Source organism: Myxocyprinus asiaticus, chromosome 48 (assembly GCF_019703515.2).
Source record: "Myxocyprinus asiaticus isolate MX2 ecotype Aquarium Trade chromosome 48, UBuf_Myxa_2, whole genome shotgun sequence".
Lineage (NCBI taxonomy): Eukaryota > Metazoa > Chordata > Actinopteri > Cypriniformes > Catostomidae > Myxocyprinus > Myxocyprinus asiaticus.
In genome coordinates, this window is record NC_059391.1 from 12859021 (window position 1) to 12883420 (window position 24400).

The 24400-nt window shown below is 41.0% G+C and overlaps 1 protein-coding gene across 2 annotated transcripts in view; it reads left to right on the top strand.

Annotated features, from left to right (window-relative positions):
• Window positions 1-8473, top strand: part of LOC127437735 (metabotropic glutamate receptor 8-like) — a 272494-nt gene extending 264021 nt beyond the window's left edge. Inside the window, exons 10-12 of one of the 2 annotated variants that reach the window (XM_051692852.1) lie at window positions 5220-5466; window positions 6577-6621; window positions 7934-8473. In XM_051692852.1, coding sequence (XP_051548812.1) covers window positions 5220-5466; window positions 6577-6593 — 264 coding nt within the window. In that variant the 3' untranslated portion in view covers window positions 6594-6621; window positions 7934-8473. The remainder of the gene's footprint in view (window positions 1-5219; window positions 5467-6576; window positions 6622-7933) is intronic. The other variant, XM_051692851.1, reaches the window with a different exon arrangement.
• The last annotated feature ends 15927 nt before the right edge of the window (window positions 8474-24400 follow it).

The following is a 24400-nucleotide window of genomic DNA, read 5'->3' on the forward strand; positions in this document are numbered from 1 at the left end:
GCCGCACAATTCGACCCCCGCTACCCAGTATTCTACTGGCAAATGTTCAGTCTCTGGATAACAAGCTCTGCGAGCTGAAAGCGTGGATCTCTTTCCAACAAGAGATGAGGGACTGCTGCATTATCTGCCTTACGGAAACTTGGATGTCTGTGGAGATTCCAGACTCAGCCATTGAACCAGGGGGGTTCTCCGTGCACCGAGCGGACAGAGCGAAAGACCTCTCAGGTAAAAGCAGAGGTGGTGGTGTATGTTTTATGATCAACAAATCATGGTGTGATCAGAGGAACATACATTCTATCAAGTCTTTCTGCTCTCCTGATCTGGAATTTCTCATGCTTCTGTGTCGACCATTCTGGCTACCGAGGGAATTCACAGCGGTCATTATCACTGCTGTGTACATCCCCCCACAAGCCGACACAGACTGGGCACTCAAGGAACTGTATGGGAGTATAAGCAAACAGGAAACCGCACACCCTGAGGCCGCGTTCATTGTGACCGGGGACTTTAATAAAGCCAGTTTCAAATCAGTCGCACCAAAATACCACCAGCACATTAGTTTCAACACACGAGGGGACCGGGTTTTGGACCATTGCTACTCTCCCTTCTGGGATGGCTACAAATTCCTCCCCCGCCCACCATTTGGCAAATCGGACCACTATTCCATTCTGCTTCTGCCCGCTTACAGGCAGAAACTGAAACAGGAAGCACCCACTCTCAGAAAGATCCAGTGCTGGTCGGACCAGTCAGACTCTACGCTACAAGACTGTTTTGATCACAAGGACTGGGAGATATTCCGGTCCGCCTCTGATGACGACATCGAGCTTTATGCTGATAGCGTAATGTGTTTCATCAGAAAGTGCGTAGAGGACGTTGTTCCGACCAGAACAACACGGATCTATCCGAACCAGAAGCCATGTTTTAATAGCGATGTTCGCGCGGCACTTAATGTGCGGACCTCCGCTATTAATTCCGGGAACGCGGAGGAGCATAAACAAGCCAGTTATGATCAGAACAGCAAAACGTCAGTACAGGAACAAGATTGAAGGACAGTTTAACACCACCAACTCTAGAAGCATGTGGCAGGGACTTAACATCATCACAGACTTTAAAGGGAATAAAAACTCCGCCATGAACACCGCTGCCTCTCTCCCGGATGAGCTAAAACCTTTTATGCTCGTTTTGAGGGAAATAACACCACCCTCGCGGAGAGAGCTCTCGCGGCCGAAGCTACAGAGGTTAGTTCACTCTCCGTCTCTGTAGCGGATGTAACCCGATCCTTCTGACGGGTGAATATCCGCAAAGCCGCGGGTCCAGACGGCATTCCGGGCCGCGTCATCAGGAGCACAACCTCTCCCTCAACGTCAGTAAGACAAATGAGCTTGTGGTGGACTTCAGAAGAAAAGACAGAGAACACAGTCCCATCACCATCAATGGAGCACCAGTGGAGAGAGTCAGCAGCTTCAAGTTCCTGGGTGTCCACATCACTGAGGAACTCACATGGTCCATCCACACTGAAGTCGTTGTGAAGAAGGCTCATCAGCGCCTCTTCTTCCTGAGAAGGCTGAGGAAGTTTGGAATGAACCGCCACATCCTCACACGGTTCTACACCTACACTGTAGAGAGCATCCTGACTGGCTGCATCTCCGCCTGGTACGGCAATAGCACAGCCCACAAACGCAAAGCACTGCAAAGGGTGGTGTGAACTGCCAGACACATCATCGGAGGTGAGCTTCCCTCCCTCCAGGACATATATACCAGGCGGTGTGTGAAAAAAGCTTGGAGGATCATCAGAGACTCCAGCCATCCGAGCCATGGGCTGTTCTCACTGCTACCATCAGGCAGGCGATATCGCAGCATCAGGAACCGCACTAGCCGACTTCATGATAGCTTCTTCCCCCAAGCAATCAGACTTTTGAACTCTTGATCTCCCACGATCAAAATACATCAGCACTGCACTTTATTACTCTTACTCTTATATCTCACACCGGACTGTCATAAATTATATTATTATTATATTATATTCTCTCTTAACAACTTACTATCAACCGACAGCCTGAATGTCAGTACAGTACAATACAACCTACTGTACATTCTATATATATTATATATACTTTTTTTTAATTATTGAATAATGTGTATCTATATTGTGTGTATTGTATACTGTACAGTGTATGTTATTATTTGTATATTGTGTTGTGTGTAATTATATGTATATTAGACTTTAAATTGTGTTTTGTTAATTTGATGTTATTGTAAATTGGTATATGTCTCATCACTGTCACGACTGCTATGTTGATCGGAACTGCACCCAAGAATTTCATACACCATTGCACTTGTGTACATGGCTGTGTGACAATAAAAGTGATTTGATTTGATTTGACTTCGCTTGTATGGATCAAGGAATACATTCTGACTGGATAAACTCCGTTTTTCTCTATTTGTTTCTAGATTAATTAATAGTGGAAAGCGATTAAAAATACATAGGCAAAAAGGTGATTGAGAATGAAAGGATGAAAAATATTTATTTATTTGGCATGTTAGGCCAGCATAGAAGGCTTTGCTGGCTCTGAGAATTCGCCACTGTATGTAAGGGATCATGTACAGTCAGCAGGTTGTTATTGCAAAATAAACCCCGACAGGGTAATCAGGACCCCAATGCAAAGCAAAGGGGACTTGTATGATCCTGAAGGGGTTTATTTTGCAATAACAACCTATAAATATTGATTCGCTTTGAAATTATATCAATATGTGAGAAGTAATAAATTGTTGAACAGCTGAAATCCACCTCTGACTTGCGTTCTGTTGGTGTTTAATTTGTAATTAATGACCATCTGATTGCTCATTATGCATCTTATTACCAGACTACTTGCCAAATAAATAAAATAAATGAACATGAAACACTGATTTGAGTTTAAATGATTTTATTAGCTTACTTGTAGAGATCGCACATTTATCCGAGAAGCAGGAAAGATGACTTGCAATACCCTGGTGAGCGGTCTGATATGTGGATGTGCGGTTGTTACTTAGAAATATTAGACTGCTAGATGGCGCCATTGACCAATCAGAATAGAATATTCCAGAGTGCCATGTAATAAGACATGATATTATATATGAAATAATATGGAAAACTGTTTGGTGAAGAATGAACAGTTTCAAAGTCTTTCTTCCAAACAAATTTTATAAAAGCGGTACTGTATAATAAAAAATTAAATAAAGTCCTACAGAAATTATAAGATAAATATTTGATTAACAAATTATAAATTCTGCTTCTTAAGTTCAAATCAGGCAAAAAAAAAACCAACAACAAAAAACCCACATCACGCTGCCCACATCAGTTTAAAGCAATACAGTTAATTTGATTTAATTCTCCACCCCTGACCTAAAAGCCTGTGCTCATTTTTCAGCTAACGCTCCATTTCTCATAATATAAATGTGAAGAGCTTTATCTTCTGCCTCAGCCACAGCAGTCATATATTATAAATTCCTGCTCATTAGCCTTTTGATCACTTGCACCATTGGTAAGGAGTACAGTCATATATTTGTTAGCCAGGTTAGCCATTTATCATACTATGAGACATGGGCCTGGTTGAAGATTTATTTTTAGAAATCAACCAATATTGTTTTTTAATGAATGATACAATATAGATTTTAAATATAGAACCACTGGTAAACTGCTTTACATAACTAATATTGCGCACAGTCTACAAAGAATTAATTTGACTAGTTTTAGTTGCAATTTACACTTGTTCAAAGCCCCTTAATAAATTAATATTTAAAATGTAAAGTCTTTTGTGCCCAACTTTATAGCAAAACCCGATATCAAAGAACCAATAACCGATTAAGTGGAAAAGTGTAAATATCGGTTAAAAATATCGGTCAAACCGATTATCTCTACTGAATTAGAGACAATTCTTGTTATCCTTGCTTCTGTTGTTCAAGTTGTGTTGATTCATAAATGATAGCATTTTTGAAATAGTCCTAAAGTTTGACCAAATTTGACATTATGTTGGATTGAATTTGATTAAATCAAGAAAAGTAGACGTTCTATTATGCCAACATGGAGCCAAACCTGAATACCAGTTTACATTCTTACTCAGTAATCCACTTCATTGCTACGGCAAGCATCACTATTACTATTGCTCATATTTAGGGTTAAGGATTTAAACAAACCCCTAATGCTAAAGTAGTACATGTTGGTATGAATCTTACCCCACACCATTTGTACTATGGACATGAATTATCCCTCAAATCATGTGGCTTGTTGAGTAGAGGTGTGCTATTACTTTTCTAAGCAAACAGACTGTAAATGTTCGCCTGGCAGATGATAAAACAGGCATAAAAATACCATAGATATACTGTACATTGAAGAAGGGACCCAAGAGATATATAGGGAACAGGATATACTGGAAGTGAGACTTGGGTGGGCTCTTTTGACTTTGGCCTGAAAGCAACCACCCAACTCACTCGAGCATCTAGCAATGCCCTAATAACTACCCAGAACACCCAAGCAACCACATAGTATGGTGCTTTAAATGACCCAGAACACCTTAGTGACCACATAGCAACACTACATACCACGGTGAAACTATAGTTACTGTAGTAAAACCATGGTTATTTTTTCTAAGGTAAGGTTTGGTTTAGCGGTAGGGGTTAATGCAGTGGGTCTGTGGGACTTCAAATAAACACAATAAACACATTGTGGTGATGCCCATATACTGTAAGTATTTAAATATGGTTGCAAATAGTATCTGGCACTATTTGCACCAGGGTGCAATTAGTATCTACCATTATTTGCACTGGCGTTGGGGAGCAAATAATATCTGCCACTATTTGCACTGGTGTGTAAATAGCATATGCTATTATTTGCACCTGGGTGAAAATAGCAAAAAAAAAAAAAAAAAAATCTAGTTAGTATTGGCGTGGGAGTGAATAGAGTGCGAAGTGTAGTGTGACGGCCCCTTAAAGGGATCGTTCACCCAAAAATGAAAATTCTCTCATCATTTACTCACCCTCATGCCATTCCAGATGTGGAACATCTAAAGAAAACAAATTAAGATTTGTAGAGGAATTTCACAGCTCTTTTGGTCCATACAATACAAGTGAACTGGTGCCAACATTTTGAAGATCAAAAAATAACAAAAGTCAGCATAAAAGTAATCCACAAAAAACATTGAAACAATTGCTCACTTTTAACCACTGTTATCACCATTTATTTTTAGCTGTACATTCAGACAGCCACACTGACCATCTCTCTGAGCCTGAGTGCGTCTGTGTCTCTGGGGATGCTCTACATGCCCAAAGTCTACATCATCATCCTGCACCCAGAGCAGAACGTCCCCAAACGCAAGCGCAGCTTCAAGGCCATCGTCACTGCCGCCACCATGACCAACAAGCTCAGCCACCTGGCCAGCGAGCGGCCCAACGGAGAGGTGAAAACCGAGCTCTGTGAGAGTGTGGACAATAGTAGTGAGTAAAGACATCTTCTCTCTCCAGCACAAACATAGTAGAGAACATTTTATTACATTTTTAATATGGCACTTGTATATTTAAGTCATGACAACTCTTAAGTTGGTAGGTTTGATCTTGGCAAACTAGATCTGCTTACGCTGTTGCTGCTGCTTAGCAAGTGCAAAGTCTTGCTACAACTAGAACATACACATGCTGCATCAAGCATGTAGGAAATGCTGCTGCTGCAGTATTAGATGTACATCCAATCCCTTTGAAGCAGATCTAGACCGGTGGTGCTAGGGAGGAGGAGGGTTTCAGAGAAAAAAAAATCATACGTAGTGTGCACTATCCGAGCTGACTGGCTTAACAAATTACATGTCAAAGGACCAATAAGCTTGCACTATGTAATGTTTCAGTTCACCCAAAAATGAAAATTCCTTTATATTTACTCACCTGTACTCTTTTGTAGTTTCAAACCCATATGCTGTTGTTTTTTCTTGGAACACAAAAGTTTAATATTTGTAAGAATTTTTACGTATCCCTTTCCAATAATTCAAAGTGATCACTTTCGTTAAGCTCCAAAAAGAACAAAAGCATCATAAAAGCACCATGTAAGTAGTCCATATGCCTTCTGCGCTATTTTACAAGTCTTCTGAAGTCATATGTTAGCTTTAAATTGTTAATTTAAGTCGTTATTCAATGATAGTCTTCCCCTCCGCCAAAGCTCACATCTAGCCCAGGTTTGTATCCAATTTAAAAAATGGCATGTCATGTTTGGTTATGAAACATGTGAGAACCAATGTGAGACCATGCAAGAACATTTTATTGACGATGATGTCAATTACGTAAATGCACCAGTTTTTTAATCTGGATGCAAACATTGGCTAGAGGTGAGCTCTGGCGGAGGGGAAGATTATCAGTGAATGACGTCTAACACTTCGGTCTGTTGCACACACAAAGCTATTGAATTTCTTCAGAAGATGTAGAATAAGGATTGTTGACTGCTTTTATGGTGCTTTTATGATATTTTGGAGCTTGATGATATTTTGAACTTTCACTATGAGCTTTCGTTGTATGGAAAAGATCTGCGTAAAGAATTTTCAAAATTGATACTTTTCTGTTCAACAGAACATGAAAGAAAATAACAGCATACACATCTGGAATGACATGAGGGTGAGTAAATAATGAATTAATTTTCATTCTTTTAGGAACAGTTCCTTTGATGTTGACTAAACTGTACATGCTAATGATCTGATAACCTCTATGGTTCTAAAACGTTTGCATTGGTTACAAAATTAGTCTCCCTTAAGTGCTTATCTTGTCATATGAAGCTTTTGAGTAAGAGGAAATGAAGCTGATATGAATGCATTCACTAGAGTATCATTGCTAATTCATTAGCTATGCTGCCTGCACTGTCTGACGCTAATACTAGATGGAACATTAAGGTTACAATCACATCTCATATAAAATTATGTCTCAGTGAATGTGAATTACTGACTGCCAGCTCATTTCCACAAACAAACTGAGGGCGAGGGGAAGTGGAATCTGTGCTAAATGTATTTCAGAAGTCAATGTTGTGTTACCTTACGTAAGGGAACCGAACATTAACCAAGGACGGCATGCACAGGTCCACAGCAGTGTGTTAAAGTTAATGCAAATGTTCAGACCCTCACTAATGTGCCATGACCCTTCTGCCGAAGGGCTCTAAGACCGGGGCCAGATCATAATGAGTGTCAAATGTGGCATGTAATGAATAGGCAGAGAATGCCATTTGGAGGGCAAACACATTTGGGGGAGTTTCTTAGTATGTTTAGTTAATATTCTGTAAATGCAAGTTTACTTTTTCATTTCAGTGAACAAAATAAAAATTTGCTAATCAGTCTTGTTTCATTAACTTCTGTGCAGGTATCATTTATAAACTGTGTGATAGACCAATATATACCGGTATAAATATATAAGGGCAGATCAATTGGCTGAGATGTGGCCATTATAACCCTCATGTCGTTCCAAACCCATCTGACTTTCTTTCTTCTGCGGGAACACTAAAAGATTTATTTTAAATAATGTCGCTCACTGATTTCCATCATAAAGCAGCTGATAGCAGCTGTTCTGCAGAAGAAATAAAGGGTGAGTAAATAATGAGAAACATTGGCAAAAATATAACTTATACTGTATATTAACATTATATTTTCTATTGGCCACTCTGCTCTCTAAAAAACACATACAGTACTTCATATCATTATTTTCTCAGTTGTTCCTTCCTACATTTAAATCAAAATGAGAGGCAAAATCATTTTCAATCTATGAAACAAAGTAAGAATTTCATCTTGATGGTCACAGAGCAATATTCGGAATCATAACTTCCCAGATACTTAAAACGAATTAACTCAATATACTACAATTCCCTTGCCTCTTGCAACAATATTGTGTTTTTTGCTTCCTGATACACAACTGTCTTCTTAAAACTGACTGTTTTCATTTTCAGCACCATCCACAAAAACAACCTACGTCAGCTACACCAATCATGCCATATGAGCACACAACCTGAAAAGAACATTCAGGAATTGTTTGGCATGACACTGTCTGGCTCAAAAACAAAGGGAACCAATGACTGAAACCCAAGCATGAGACATCAATGTTGTTTGTGGACAAAAGGATGGACTCGTGAACCAAGATTATTATTATTTATTTATTTTTCTGATATTTTGTAAGATCGGGAGACAAAAGCTGCCATTTACATTGGAAGCCAATGAAATGGGGACACTGGCATAAGGGTAAGAGAAAAAAAAAATGTAAAGGAATAGAACAAATATTGGAGTCAACCATGTTACATGTTATTCTAATTGTAAGTATTTTGTGGTCGTGAAGATTTTCTCATTCTTGTCCCACAGTGTCAGATCTGCATTTGAAAATGCATTTGTCTCTTTTGTATTGGCTACTCTGGTCTATAAAGTCAGGTTGTGAGTGTGCAAATGCCATGGTTGAAGCATGCCAATTAAATTTTTATACAAATAATTTATTTATAATAAAGGAATGTTTTTGAAATGTGGAGGGCTCTTGGCTGTTTGGACATTACATTATTTTGGGATGAAACACAGTCACTTTGGATAAAAGAGTCTGTCAAATGCATAAATGTATATGTAATTAATAATTAACAGCATCAGAGACATCAGGTAAGAATTTAAAGGGTCATGACATGAGGAATTACATTTCCCTTGATCTTCTCACATGTTAGAGTTCATTATATTATTAAAACCTGTTTCAGAACTCAAAACTTCCTCCTCACTGCAAAAAGTGCATTTGTTGAAACCAAGCTGCCAAAACGACTTGTTCTCTACTTCCTCCACATTGTGATGTCATACTGTGGCAGACATTTGCATCTGACTGCTTCCACAACAACACATCAACTCTTACTTTACCTTATCACTTCTGTAGCCCACCCAGTAGCGGTGAGCAGTGAGATGGCAAGGAGAAAGCAGGTCAGTCAAGAGCAGAGAGCCATTCAGAACAGTGGGCGTTTACTGTCAAGTTTTAAAGGAGAAGCAGCACCAAAACGAATGAGGGTGGAAAATGATCATGTTTTATAAATATATGACTGTTTTTTTGTGCAATAAACTTTACTAATAATATAAGTGGACCTCAAATAAGATATTACAATAATATGAAAAGGCACATCGTGAACCCTTTAAAGTCAAAAGAAATGACATTTGAAACCCATTTCCTTCCGTATTGTGACATTATTTGATTTTATCCATCATAAATTGATTGGATCATGAAAAGTGGGCATTCCATTAAAGAATTTGCAGTCAATCTAAAAGGAAATTCATTTAAGGGATAAGTTATTACTGTACGTTTTTATAAAAGATGAAGACCGGTGTTGGGCAAGTTACTCAAAAAGTGATCCACCACAAAATATTGTTTATGGCAATAAAATTGTAATCAGATTACTTTACTAATTATTTTGGTGCAAAAGTTATAATTTATAACTAATTACCTTAATTGAAAGGCAGCAACTGTAATCTGATTTCAAAAATTAAAAATGTAATGCATTACACTACTTTTTTTTTACTTAAAAAATCATGAACAACAAGACAAGCAATGTGTTGATTGCGGTTTTTATTTTATGTTGCATTGTAGCTATGCATTAATATTTTTCAGAATAAGGAGTGTTAAGTCGAAAAAAGATCCAAAATAACCTGGAGAATGTGTGTCATATAACAGCATTTTATATTCAGGTGAGTCTAGCACACAAAAACGCCAAGCCTGCAAGTTGGTATAATTTATGAGCTGAATCCAAGCAGGTGTACAGTGTTCCCAATATAGCAAATAGCCATTTTTTTCCAGGGCATTAAAAATGTGTTATTTATTGTCATGTTACGAGTACTTTCCAAGCAGCTCCAAGACTGTCTTTCCTGAACTTTCCTGAAAGAAGAAAAGAACTCAAAATAATGGTGAGTACTTTGGAACTGACTAAGAGTGACATGACTGCCATAATTTAATGATTTTGTGTGTGTGTGTGTGTGTGTGTTTGTTTTTTATTTTTGCACACAGCATTTTAAAAAGCCTTTACTGTCTATATACTCTTTATATTTTCGTACATGTCTGTCAAATATGACCTTTTACGTCCACCAGTGGATTATGAATGTCTTCCTTTACCTAACTTAAATATATTTTCAAACAAAAATGCAAATCGTTTACACACTGACTTCACGCTAGGTTTTACAAAGACATAATTTATAAAGGGTTGAAGATGTCTCGAATCCAGTCTGATGCAGTTAATTGGCTTTCTGACAGACATTAGATTCCTGCAACTAAGCTGCTTCCTTGTAACATGTTTCTGTGTGCACTCAACCCAATTATCTCTGCATAGAGCTGCTTCTCACTAATGACTGTCTCTCAGTCTCTACTTAGGACTCATGAGATATGAAAAAAGCATTGATATCAAAAATAAACAGGCCTCTAAATATTTCTGGCACTTCAGAGTTTTCTGCAGTGTACAGCTTGGCAGATGGCATCTTTCCCTTTGACAAACACAGTGGGACTGGCTTGAAAACTAAAATAATTGAGAAAATTGGCCACGTGCTGTCCCGATCGATATTTGCACTGTGGAGGAAGAATGCAGTAACAGACAACTTACACCTGTGGGAAGAATATCAATAATCCAGCACAGTGCTGTATATGGCAACTAAAATTGTTTATGGAAAACTCAAACGGTTGTTTTAGCACATAGCAGTTTCATTGACAACAATCTATGAGTGGTTCCCAACTGGTATTTTTTTTGGTCATGGAGAGCAGGGGAAGAAAAACAATGCTAAATTAAAAATAATAAAATGCAACTAAACATATGATAGCAATAGGCTTATCAATTTTAAAAACGTTGGAGAAAACACTTGTCTTATCATTTGTTGTTGATGTCAGTGGCTGTGTGTCTAATCCAACTGGTTCAAATCCATCTGTCACTTGGAAGAAGCTAGCCAGACTGCATAGATGCCAACAGGACAGGTTACATGACATGCCCTCATCCTTGAAAACATTGAACAAAACTATGAAAGTTGAAAGAAAATGCATCCCATAATAAATTGAATACGCATTCACTTGCAACAAGGATAAATGTGTTTTTTACCATCCACATTGTGTTTTTGCAGAGAATTATTGGCTTCTGGGAGCATGAAACAATCAGTAAACACATCATTGACATGTTAATGTATCTCATATAGCCTACTAGGGTGACCATATTGTGGCTATCCAAAAAGAGGACTCCATAACATAAAAAAAAGAAAAAAAGAAAAAGAAATGATCAGATGCCATACATTTATTTTCTCCCCTTTTCTCCCCAATTTGGTATGCCAAATTCCGCTCTAAGTCCTCGTGGTGGCGTAGTGACTCGCCTCAATCCGGGTGGCGGAGGACGAATCTCAGTTGCCTCCGCATCTGAGACCATCAATCCACACATCTTTTCACGTGGCTTGATGAGCGCGTTACCTCGGAGACATAGCGCGTGTGGAGGCTTCATGCTATTCTCTGTGGCATCCACGCACAACTCACCATGCACCCCACCGAGAGTGAGATCCACACATTATAGCGACCATGAGGAGGATAACCCATGTGACTCTACCCTCCCTAGCAACCGGGCTAATTTGGTTGCTTAGGAGACCTGGCTGTAGTCACTCAGAATGCTCTGGATTCAAACTCGCGACTCCAGGGGTGGTAGTCAGCGTCTTTACTCGTTGAAATTAAATACACAATTGCAAAAGCAACCACGTCATTTTTATTGGTGCTTCTATGACACTTTTCATAAAAGTCTTTACGTGATGACTTGCGTGCTCTTCAGGACTCATACCTGTGTCCTTCGCATTGCGCTCTATCAACTGAGCTACCGTGCAACTAGATCACACTCAAATAAGCTTGTAAATGTAGTTGTTATGTTATGCGAATGTTAAAATGTATCGCCTAACAAGTCATTCACTTTAATAAAAGTGTTTAGATGTCTTAAAATAGCATTATGTAAGAAACGGAGTGAAAAGTAAGTGTTTTACTCGTGATTTGTGTGAAAAGTAATTAATGTATTAGCACCAGGGGCGTGGCCACAAGGGTGGAAGGTGCCACCCTAGAAATGAACTTTGCCACCCCACTTGCCATACCAACTCGGACTGTTAAAATGTCACAGCTTGTATGCTGGAGATGCAGATATAAACACAGAGACGGTGCATAACAGCTTAACCCGTCCATGTCACGCATGGTCACAGAGTGACAACATTCTGCCCCCAACTCATTCGGTATTGATCCTGTGTTTTGGAATGAATTATGAAATTGTCTTAATTTGATATGCACTGAGTTTGCACTATGAATGTATTTCCAGGCCATTTAAAGAATGACAAACACCTTAGATTTCACTTTGTTGATAAGAGCAAGAATGCAGTTTATCAAACCAAGCATGCTCTTATCAATTACCACCCCCTATAGGCTTAGCACAATTGCCATCCTCATCTTATCCTTATAAATCTAATTTGCTGTCGTTAAATCTGCTATTTTATCTATGCCAGCCTTGATAGATTCACATGAGGCAAGAGGCTAATTGATCACAGGATTGGATTCTTTCAAGCCTGAGAGCAAAATGTAGACTTTCTCTGGGATCAATTTACCCAGCATTAACTTAGACGCAGCTGTCCCAGAATGCCTTTACATGCAGCAGAAACTGTAAGGGCGTTGCTCTGGTAAGGTTACCCTATTTGTAAAACTTTTCTTCCTTCCCTAAGCAACCTTGCCTTTTTAATTTATTCAGATCCATATTCTCCAAACAAGGATGGAAAAGGTACCTTATTCAGCATAATGAGCTACTGCTGTGCGATGTTATAGGTCCATACTTATATATCTATACACACAGTATACAGTAGGGGAGACCTGGGCTAGTTGTCACACTGTTTGATCCAGTCAAAATTTCTCAGTTTATTTTTTAAAGTCAATTTCTGTACAGGAATATACAGTGCTATGGAAAAGTATTTGTCCCCATCCTGATTTCTTCTGTTTTTATGTATTTTTCAAACTAAATAGTTTTAGATCTTTATACGAGATATAACAAAACAAAGGCAACCTGAGTAAACACAAAATACAGTTTTCAATTATTATTATTATTTGTTTATTTTTTATTATTGAAGCAAAAATATATCCAACACTTACATCACGCATGTGAAAAACTAACTGCCCCTTTAAACTTAATAGCTGGTTGTGCCACCTTTAGCAGCAACAACTGCAACCAAACGCTTCTGATAACTCTTTCTATGCTACTTTAGTTCAGCTACATTGGAGGGTTTTTGAATATGAACTGCCCGTTTAAGGTCCTGCCATAGCATCTCAGTCAGGTTCAAGTCAGGACTTTGACTAGGCCACTCCAAAACTTGAATTTAGCTTCTTTTGAGACATTCAGAGGTTGACTTACTCCTATGTTTTGGATCATTGTCTTGCTGCATAATCCAGTTGCACTTGAGCTTCAACTCACGGACTGATGACCGGACAATCTCCTTTAGGATTTTCTGGTAGAAAGCAGAATTCATGTTTCCCTCAATTATTGCAAGTCCCCTGGCCCTGAAGCAGCAAAACATCCCCACACGTCACACTACCACCACCAAGCTTGACCATAGGTATGAGGTTCTTTTTGTGGAATTGTGTGTTTGATTTACACCAGATGTAACGGGACCCCGTCTTCCAAACATTTCCACTTTCGACTCATCAGTCCACATAACATTCTCCCAAAAGGTTTGAGGATCATCAAGGTGCGTTTTAGCAAAATTCAGACCAGTCTTAATGTTCTTCTGGGTTAGCAGTGGTTTTCGCCTCGCCACTCTTCAATGGATGGCATTTTTGCCCAGTATCTTTCTGATAGTGGAGTCATGAACAGTGACCTTTATTGATGCAAGAGAGGTCTGCAGTTCCTTGAAAGTTGTCCTTGGCTTTTTTGTGACTTTCTGGATGAGTCGTTGCTGTGCTCTTGGAGGAATTTTGGAAGGTCGGCCACTTCTGGGAAGGTTCACTACTGTGCCAAGTGTTCTCCATTTGGAGATAATGGCTCTCACTGTGGTTCTTTGGAGTCCCGGAGCCTTTGACATGGCTTTGTAACCCTTCTCAGACTGATGTATTTCAGTCACCTTTTTCCTCATTTCTGGAATTTCTTTTGATCTTGGCATAGTGTGCTACTGGGTGAGACCTTTTATCCAACTTCATGCTGCTGAAAAAGTTATATTTAGGTGTTGATTTAATTGAACAGGGCTGCAGTAATCAGGCCTGGGTTTGTCTAGTCCAGCTGAACCCCATTATGAATGCAATTTCATAAATTTGGGGATTTAATAACAAAGGGGTAAATACTTTTTCACAAAGGCCCAGTTGGTATTGGATAACTTTCTTGCTTCAATAAATAACATTATCATTTAAAAACTGTATTTTGTGTTTACTCAGATTGCCTTTGTTTTATGTTAGACTTTGTTTGAATTTTTGAAACAATTTAGTATGAGATATACACAAAAACGTCTCAGGTTACTTGACTGTATCTCTTGTTCCCTGAAAAAGCGGAACGAGATGCTGCACTTGATTAAGCACTTATGGGAACGTCTTTAGAAGTGACCAGCTGTGAATATGTGTGCAACACGTCAATGAAATTGACTAGAACCTTTATAGCCTCTGTTGGTGACATCATCAGAATGCACCAATACCAGGGGCTATAAATAGATGTGCCACAGGTGCATCATCAGGTATATTTGTCTGAAGAGCAGTCCTGGGACATCCTCAGTGCGGCAATTAAGCGCAGCATCTCGTTCTGCTTTTTCAGGGAACAAGGGTTACAATCAAGTAACCTGAAACTTTCCCTGTTAAAAGCTACACTTAATGCTGCGCTTGATTAAGCGCTTATGGGAACGAGAATACCCACGCCGCCGCACTGTGGGTGTCTGGACCCCTTACGGTTGTGTAGTGTGTGCTCACAAGAACGTGAAAGGTCTCAGACATGAGCTTGTGACGTTGACTCAAGGACGTGAGAGCCCGGAGTGGCATGAACATCCAAACTATAAAATCTTATGAATGTGTGCGGAGAGGACCAGCCTGCCGCATTACAAACATGCTGCAGGGGGGCATCTGCCCGCCAAAGCTTTAGAGGAAGTGACCCCCCCGGTAGAATGAGCCCTGATGCCTACTGGCGAAGCTTGACCACGTGCCTCATAGGCAAGGGCAATAGCATCCCTCATCCAATGTGACACTGTCTGTTTTGTGGCGGCCGCCCCCCATTACGGCCCTCATGACAAACAAATAGTTGCTCTGGCTTACGCCACCAGCTAGTATGGTGGACGTAGGCCTGAAGAGCATGGACTGGACACAGTCTGTGAAGTCTCTCCTGATCCGGCATTGTGAACGATGGAGGACAGAAGGCCTCAAGAGTGACCGGATGTACGGTCGAGAAAGGAACCTTAGGCAGGTTGTCAGGATGAGGATGCAATATCTTTTTCGCCATTCCTGGGGCAAAGTCTAAACAGGATGGCAAGACAGACAGAGCCTGCAAATCCCCAATTCTTTTTAAAGAAGTGATAGTCATAAGAAAAACCATCTTTAGAGTCAGAAGCTTGTCAGACACTGACTCTAGAGGTTCAAAGGGGGTCTTAACCAGACCCTCAAGGACTATAGCTAAGTCCCATGAAGGGATCCTGGTTCTAATGGGAGGCCTCAGTCGCATGGCCCCACAGATGAAGCGAGCGAGCAAAGGATGTTTCCCCAGTGGCACCCCATCAATCAAGGTGTGGCAAGCCGACAGAGCGGCCACATAAACCCTGAGAGTGGCGGGGCATGTGCCTACTGATAATTTCTCCTGCAGGAAGTCCAGAACTGAAGCAATCTGGCAATTAACTGGATCTGTATTATGTGCGGTGCACCACCTTTCAAAGACACCCCATTTATAGGCATAACTTTTTCTTGTGGAATGAGCCCTAGCACTCAGAATGGTCTCAATAACTTCAGGTGAAAACCCAGTGTCCCTCAGTTGATACCCTTCAAGTGCCAAACATGAAGGTTCCACAGCTCAGGCCGGGGATGAAATATTGTCTCCTGCACCTGAGACAGAAGGTCCCTCCTCTCCGGTATCACCCAAGGCGAGCCGTCGAGGAGAGATATTATCTCCGAGAACCATACCTTGTTCGGCCAATGTGGTGCTATCAGTAAGAGGCAAGATCCTTGTTGATGAACTCTGGCTAGAACTCCCGGGAGCAGAGAAACCGGAGGAAATGCATACAGGTGCATTTTGGGCCATGTATGCGCCATCGCGTCCAGACCCAGGGGGGCTGGGTGACTCAGAGAGAAGTAGAGGGGACATTGTGCTGTCTGTTGGGAGGTGAAGAGGTCCACCTCTGCTTCGTAAAATCTTAACCAGATTTTTTTTCACTACCTCGGGGTGGAGTTTCCATTCTCCCGTCGGTATTTTCAGTCTGGAGAGTAAATCCGCTCCCACATTCAGGCATCCAGGGATATATACACTGCTTTGAGTAACAGGAGCTTGCCCTGGGCCCAAAGAAAAATCTGCCGCGCTAGTCTAGCTGGCGTGACCGCAAACCCCCTTGGTGAATTATGTAAGAGACTGCCGCTGTGTTGTCCACCCGCACCAGGACATGGCAGCCTCTCAGATGCTGGAGGAAGTACTTCAGGGCCAGAAATACCACCATCAACTTGAGACAGTTGATGTGCCAATCGAGCTGATGACCCTCCCATTCCCCTTGAGCTGGACAACCACTTAAGACCTCTCCCCAGCCCGACAGGGAGGCGTCTGTCGTTAACAATCTGCGACGGCAAGACGCACCTAGAGTGGGACCCAAGGCAAGGAACCGGGGTCTGAGCCACATAGAGAGGGTACGTAGCCCGCGGCACGTAACCCTTATCTGCCTTCGGGGATTGGCCCTTGGATGAAATCCCCTGGCTTTGAGCCACAACTGAAACGGTCTCATATGCAAAAGGCCCATAAGGATCACAGAGGACGCAGATGCCATGAGACCTAACATTCGTTGATACTGAAGAACAGTACAATCTTGGCCTAGCCTGACTTTGCTCAGGGTATTCCGAATGGTCTCAATTCGAGTGGGCGACAGCTGTGCCCGCATCATGATCGAATTCCATACGATCCCTAAATATGTCATTCTCTGGGCAGGAGAAATAACGCTTTTCTTGTCATTGAGTCTCAACCCCAGAGAAACTAGATTTTTCTGTGCTGTAATGCCAGTACTTGCGATTGTGCTAGTATCAGCCAGTCATCTATGTAATTCAAAATGCGGATGCCCTGGAGAAGCAATGGAGCCAGTGCTGCATCCATGCACTTTGTGAATGTGCGAGGTGATAAGGCTAGGCTGAATGGAAGAACCCGATATTGGTAAGCTTCACCCCCGAAAGCAAACCTCAGGAACTTCCTGTGTTGTGGCAGTGTTTCTATATGAAAGTATGCGTCCATGAGATCGATCGTGACTAACCAATCGCGATGTTAAATTTGTGACACGATCGTCTTGACAGTTAGCATCTTGAACTTGAGCACCTTGAATGAGCGGTTCAAGCCTCAAAGATCTAAAATCGGATGCAATCCCCCATCCTTCTTGGGAACCAGGAAGTATCTGCTGTAGTAATCTGACTCTCTCTCTGGAAGGGGAACATGTTCTATGGCCCCTTTGACCAGAAGAGATTGCAGCTCTTGTGACAGTAAATGTGCTTGTTCCGGTTTCACGGCAGTGGGGACCATGCCGTTGAAACACGGAGGATGGCGAACGGATTGAATTCTGTAGCCCTTTTCTACTGTCTTTAGGACCCACATAGAAATACCTGGCAGTAGCTTCCACGCTGCCAGGTTCTCTGAAATGGATACCAATTTTGATACTTCCTGTTGAGGGGATGTTGGATGTTCTGTGTCCTGGGCAACAACAGGAAGCATCGGAACATTCAACATTTCGCTAGAAACCGCTGCCTGAAACACCAGAGGCGGTGGGGATTCATGGAGGTGTCGGAAAGGAGGGGGTAGATGTTTTGCGCTCCCCGTCCCAAGGGGGGCTACCCCCCATAATGCTGGGCGCAAGACCATCAGGACTTCTTCTTTTTGGAAATAATGGTCCTGAGGTCTTGCTTTGGAGGCTGCTGAGGGCAACGAGCCGGTCCCCAATCTTTACAAGGGGGAGCACGATTCGCCACACTTTGTTTTTGAGCCTCCCTTCTAGAAGGACTGGGGCGAGGCTGGGTGGCTGGCAGCCCCTCCCCCTGAGTGCAGTGAGGAAGGAATTGCACAAAGGCTTTGTGTTTTTTCACCTCCCGAAACCTGGTAACAACTGTATTCACCGAATCGCCAAACAGGCCGGAAGGTGAGACTGGGGCATCAAGTAGGAATACTTTGTCCTTATCCTTGATGCCCGTGAGGTTTAGCCACAGATGCCTCACCGTGCTGACCAAAGCAGCCATTGAACGGCCAATAGCGCGAGCCATCTGCTTGGTTGCACGGAGAGATAAATCTGTGGCTCGACGAAGCTCTGAGAATGCTTCCTCATTGATTGTACTACCCGCACTCAGGTCCTTCAACAGATCAGCCTGATATGCCTGTAGCACCACCATGGTGTGTAGTGCAGCACCAGCCTGACCTGCTGCTTGATAAGCTTTCCCCACATGCGTTGAGGTGGTTCTACACGGCTTTGTGGGGAGAGTTGGTCTTTTTAATTATGATGTCGAACCAGGCGAGAGATAGCCCGCGAGCGTCTCTTCTACCTGTGGCATCATCGTATACCCCCATGCCTTATTCGACTATAGTGGGTGCTATGTCGACGTCGAAGGCACAAAGATATGGGAAGTATAACGTTTCCCCCATGAACGAGTCAACTCGTCATGGAGGTCTTCAAAGAAGAGGAGAGACTGATTTTGTTTTCCCTTCCCCTGGCCACCAGACAGAAATCTGTCTTCTAGTTTCGATCGTTTGGGGGTCTCTTGTTTGCGTGGCCAGTCTAGCTGTAATCTGGCCACTGCATGAGTAACCACCTCGAGTATTTCCTCAACCGCTTTGTTATCACATGAGGAACATTCAGAGGTAGGCAACTCAAAGTCCGCAGACCCAAGAGATTCATCGTCCCCCTCATGAACCGAAGAGGCGCCGGGGTGCGCTTAGAGATCACGCGAGGGACAAACTGGGTCTGGAGAGAGAGCGAGCGATAGGGACAGACCCGTCTCTCTCTCCTCAGCCAGATCCATACGCGAGCCCCACGATGGAATGGTGGGTGCTGACTTTTGGAAGTAAGCGAGACGAGCACACAGCGTCTTCACTGTGAACAGCTCACAATGCTCGCCTCGCTCCAACGCAAGAGCAGCGTGCTCTTCCCCCAAACAAACGAAACAAAACTGGTGTGTGTCCGATTCAGCCATGGGACATAAGCATGGAAACACACACCGTTTGCTTTGTTGATTGCTCATTTTTTCTTTCTTTCTTTTGTCTTTTCCACACTTGAATGACAGAGAAAGAGAAAGTTTTCTGCACACTGCCTGACAAATCTAACTCCTATCAGAAGAAAAATAGAGAGCTTGAGAAGCTGTAGAAGCACAAACACAACACAGAGTGGTCTGAAGACAAAAGACCTGATGATGCACCTGTGGCACATCTATTTAAGCCCTGGTACTGGCGCATTCTGATGATGTCACCAACAGAGGCTATAAAGGTTCTAGTCAATTTCATTGATGTGTTGCACACATATTCACAGCTGGTCACTTCTAAAGACGTTCCCATAAGCGCTTAATCAAGCGCAGCATTAAGTGTAGCTTTTGACAGGGAACAGAAGGAATCAGGATGGGGGCAAATACTTTTCCACAGCAGTGTACTTTGAAGTCTTGGCTACAAAAAAGCAATTGGACATTTTCATCATTATTGATGAGGAAAAAAGATACAGTTAATTGAATTTAGCCTTTTGAGCCAACATGTCTCAACAGCGAGCAGTGTTTAGGTAAATTACTCAACAAGTAATCCACTACAAATTACTAATTACTGCTCAGAAATTTCAAGCAGTTTTCTTGATTGAAAAGTAATCTCATTGCTAATTACTTTCTAATATAATTTACTTTCTAAAATACACAGAAACTTGCGTCCAGATAGAACTCGTACATCTCCGAAATCCCTGTTTAAGAGTGTTTTGTCTGAAAAGCATCACATTCTATTTAACATCTGCTAAGCATCTTAAAAAAGATCATATTTACAAACATTCTTAATCACAAACGTCACAAATACATCTGCTGACTGTATTATTGTTGTTGTTATTATTAGAGGAAACACCTTATAGACATATTGCAGATGAGCAAACAACCTAAAAAAATACATCTTCCAGATGTAAACACATTCATCAAATAGATGTTTGGGTGATATACATGTGCTATCAGGGTTTTTTTTATTTCTGTATTCCATTCAACTTGGAAAGCCAGAATACACACAATAGAAAGCCACTTGAAGTTGGACTTCCAGCTTAGAAACTATAGATATCTAGAATATCACACAAAAATGGCGGCACCCAGAGAGTTGTTAACACTTAATGATAAACATTCACTTTTAGGCAAAATGCATTAACAAGTCAATTTGCCACTCATTATTTTCACATGCAAATGAGTTTGTTATTCGCCACAAATGTTTAACAGAAGTTTGCAGCTCTTCACAGGTAGCAGTAAACCTGCAGCAAACCTTAAGTGACAATGAAGAGTTTGTCGCAAAGTTCTGCTGCATGTGAAAATTAATGAGTAGCGAATATGCGGCAAGTTTGCAGCAAGTTTGCTGCAACTCTAGATTTTTTGTTAGGGCAGACATTGGAAAAATCAAGTATGAATATCCAATTCAGTGTTAGGCTGATTAGCATGGTCCAGTTAGCCCTGCTGATTGTTGACATAACTACAGAAGGCAAAAAGGGCAAAAAGCATCTTTCTCCTTTTAAGGCCATTCAAAAGTAGCCATGCATTCTGATAAAATACATTTTTGCCAGCAAACCTAAAAAATTTAAATATATCATTTCATTAGAGTAGATGTTTTACCAGTGACAGAAATTTGTCTGTAAAAACAAATTAGTTGCAGAACGTGATTTCTCTAGAATGTTCAAAAAGTGACATATTTAGTTACGAGACACAGACCATTACTTTACATATGCAGAATGACTTCAGAAAGTTTTACATAAGTTTATATTGAGTAAATCATTTAAATCTATAATGAAATGTTTGTACAATCAAATTTCACAGGGCAAAAGTTGTGAGCCAAGGGAATCCTGCTCAACATTCACTGTATAGGCTTTCACCAAAACAAAACTTGGAGGGTGCATTTGTCTGTTTTGGTGACCTCACACTTAAAATATCTTTCATATGTTTCTGAACCATGTCTCTCTATATCACAGCATTGGAGTTCTCTCCTTCACTGACGCCATTAACAGATTCTGCATTGATTTTGAATGTGTCAACAGGTCTTTTCATGGTCAGATTTACACACTAAGATAAGCTAACAATGTTTTGAAACTTTTACATTTTAAAGTGCGTGAAGCAGATTTTTAACTAAATCTTCCAATTGCAGTTTAATGTCGTAAGGCAGAAGTGTGCATTTTTGTCCATGTAAAAATACTTATCCTTTCCCATCTTAATATGCAGAGACAACTGTAAGTATACTATAAGCCATTTGTAGGTTGACACTCCTGAAAAGTTTAGCTTTTTTCTCTAATTTCACAATGCAATCATTATGAGATCAAATCTGAAATGAACATTTTTGCCTTGGAGAGAGTAAGCTTCTTTTTTTCACAGAATAATGTCAGGAGTTCACTGACTTCTGTTACATTGGTTAGAACATTAAGTTTGATGTCTGAAGTACCAAACATGCCCTTAAGGTGTGTACACATAAACACAATAGAGTCTTTTGAAAAGTATTTCTTTAGGAAAAATGTGTCTCAATCTTTCAAAGGTTGCTAATACTTTTTGAGGACATTGCAATTAATTGTAATTTTGTTTCGTTCTGCAGACATGCCTTTTCTCCGTAATTTGTAATCAGCTAAAGGTTAAAGTGTGAACCACCATTATAAAATGGGGATTGGTGGTGCATAGTGTATTTTATATAGACAATACAGAGACATGCAAACTTCCACTTTACAGCATTAACTAGATTTTCCAAAGAAAATGTGAGTGATGCTTGTCTGTGCAAAAGTCGTGACCAAAATGCTAGGGGTTGTTGGAGGTTGTCAGGTCATTGATGTGTGGTTGCAAAGGTGTTCTGAGTGGTTTTATGTTGCTATTCATTGCTAGGATGTTCTAAGTGGTTTTTAGCATGTTGTTATGCGGTTGCTAGGGTGTTCTGAGTAGTTTTAGCATGTTGTTATGTGGTTACTAAGGTGTTCTGAGGAGTTTTAGCATGTTGTTATGTGGTTGCTAGGGTGTTCTGAGTGGTTTGAGCATGTTGTTATGTGGTTGCTAAGAGGAGCCCGACCTCCGATGCTGCGCTCGATAACTCATTGTCTTCCGGAGCTCCAAACGAGAAGTCGAACTCACGCTGAGACAAGCCGTCGGTCTCGTGCGAGAGCCAGATTGGGGCAAGTGAGCATGCTGGGGAATGGGAGGTCCGTGGGGGGATACCCGGTGGAGGTGGTCCCATTAATGTCCCCAAATCGCCCCCAGTGCTAACCGACACGGCCTCAAACCCGTAGGTAGAAGGACTGGTTTCTTACGAAAGCAAGCCGTGACCGCAACGTTGCCATGGTCAATTTTCTCGCAATGAGGACATGACTCATCCACGAACAATGACTCCGCATGGGCAGTGGCCGTCGGAAGCGGAGAGATAATAACCGCAACCAGAAATAACACACAAACGGAAAGGCATCTTTAAAAAGATGCGTCTTTAAAAAGACGTTCCATGTGTGCAGCTCTTTCAGAAAGAAAATATACTCTTTTAGAATATACTCTTTTAAATGTTCTGCCGAAGCACCCAGGGGCATTCTCTGTAAACCACAGATGCAGAGGGGGAGAAGCCACTGAAATGCGCCGTAAAATCCAGCAGAGAGAGGTGAATGAACTCGGCGGATGAATTCAGCTCAATGAATAGAACCGCTTGGCTCCAAAGAGAAAATCTGAATGAGTGGTTGCATACCAGCTCCTTTTATACCCGTATGTCCGGGTGAGTGGCATGCAAATTCCACTCGACAATTTTCATTGGCCTTTTTTAAAAAAAGCAGAGGTGTTTGGGGCTCCCAAGATTGACCCCTAGTGTCACTACATCGACACAACGTTGAGTGAGTGACAGATAGGGAACAACAATAATACAGTCAGCAGATGTATTTGTGACGTTTATGATTAAGAATGTTTGTAAATATGATATTTTTAAGATGCTTAGCAGATTTTAAATAGAATGTGATGCTTTTCAGACAAAACACTCTTAAACAGGCATTTCGGAGATGTACGTTTCAGTGTATTTTAGAAAGTAAATTAAATGAGAAAGTAATTAGCAATGAGATTACTTTTCAATCAAGTAACCTGCTTGAAATTTCTGAGCAGTAATTAGTAATTTGTAGTGGATTACTTGTTGAGTAACTTACTTAAATACTGCTTGCTGTTGGGATGTGTTGGCACAAAAGGCTAAATTCAATTAACTGTATCTTTTTTCCTCATCAATAACGGTGAAAATGTCCAATTGCTTTTTTGTAGCCAAGACTTCAAGGTACAGTGCTGTGGAAAAGTATTTGCCCCCATCCTGATTCCTACTACATAGGGACTACATTGGATAATTGCAGTCCTAACTCAAACGGGTAACAACAGACAATGGCCTGCGTGTGTTTGTGCAGGCTTTGTTTATGCCTAGTAGATGTTTGTGCATATGAGCTTATGATGCAGGCTTATCTATGTTATATTGCTATTCATTTGCACATGCATAAGTTTGAGTATGTGTGAATATGTGAATGTGAGTTTTGCAGACTGATCTCACAGTGAACTCGGAAACAGTAGTTTGACTTTTCTTTAGCTAAAATCAGTCTGTGCTTACTGAATTCGAAATACTGCCCCCAGTGCTCAAATCGGTAAGTGTTGTTGGGCATATGGGTACTTGTGAGCTCCATGTTCCAGGTGTTCCAAATCTGAAATGAAAATTTTTGCCTTGGAGACAGCAAGCTTCTTTTTTTCACAGAATAATGTCACGAGTTCACTGACTTCTGTTACATTGGTTAGAACATTAAGTTTGATGTCTGAAGTACCAAACATGCCCTTAAGGTGTGTACACATAAACACAACAGAGTCTTTTGAAAAGTATTGTGCTCTTTAGGAAAAACACATCTCAATCTTTTAAAGGTTGCTAATACTTTTTGAGGTCAGTGCAATTATTTGTAATTTTGTTTCGTTCTGCAGACATGCCTTCTCTCCGTAATTTGTAATCAGCTAAAGGTTAAAGTGTGAACCATCATTATAAAATGGGGTTTGGTGG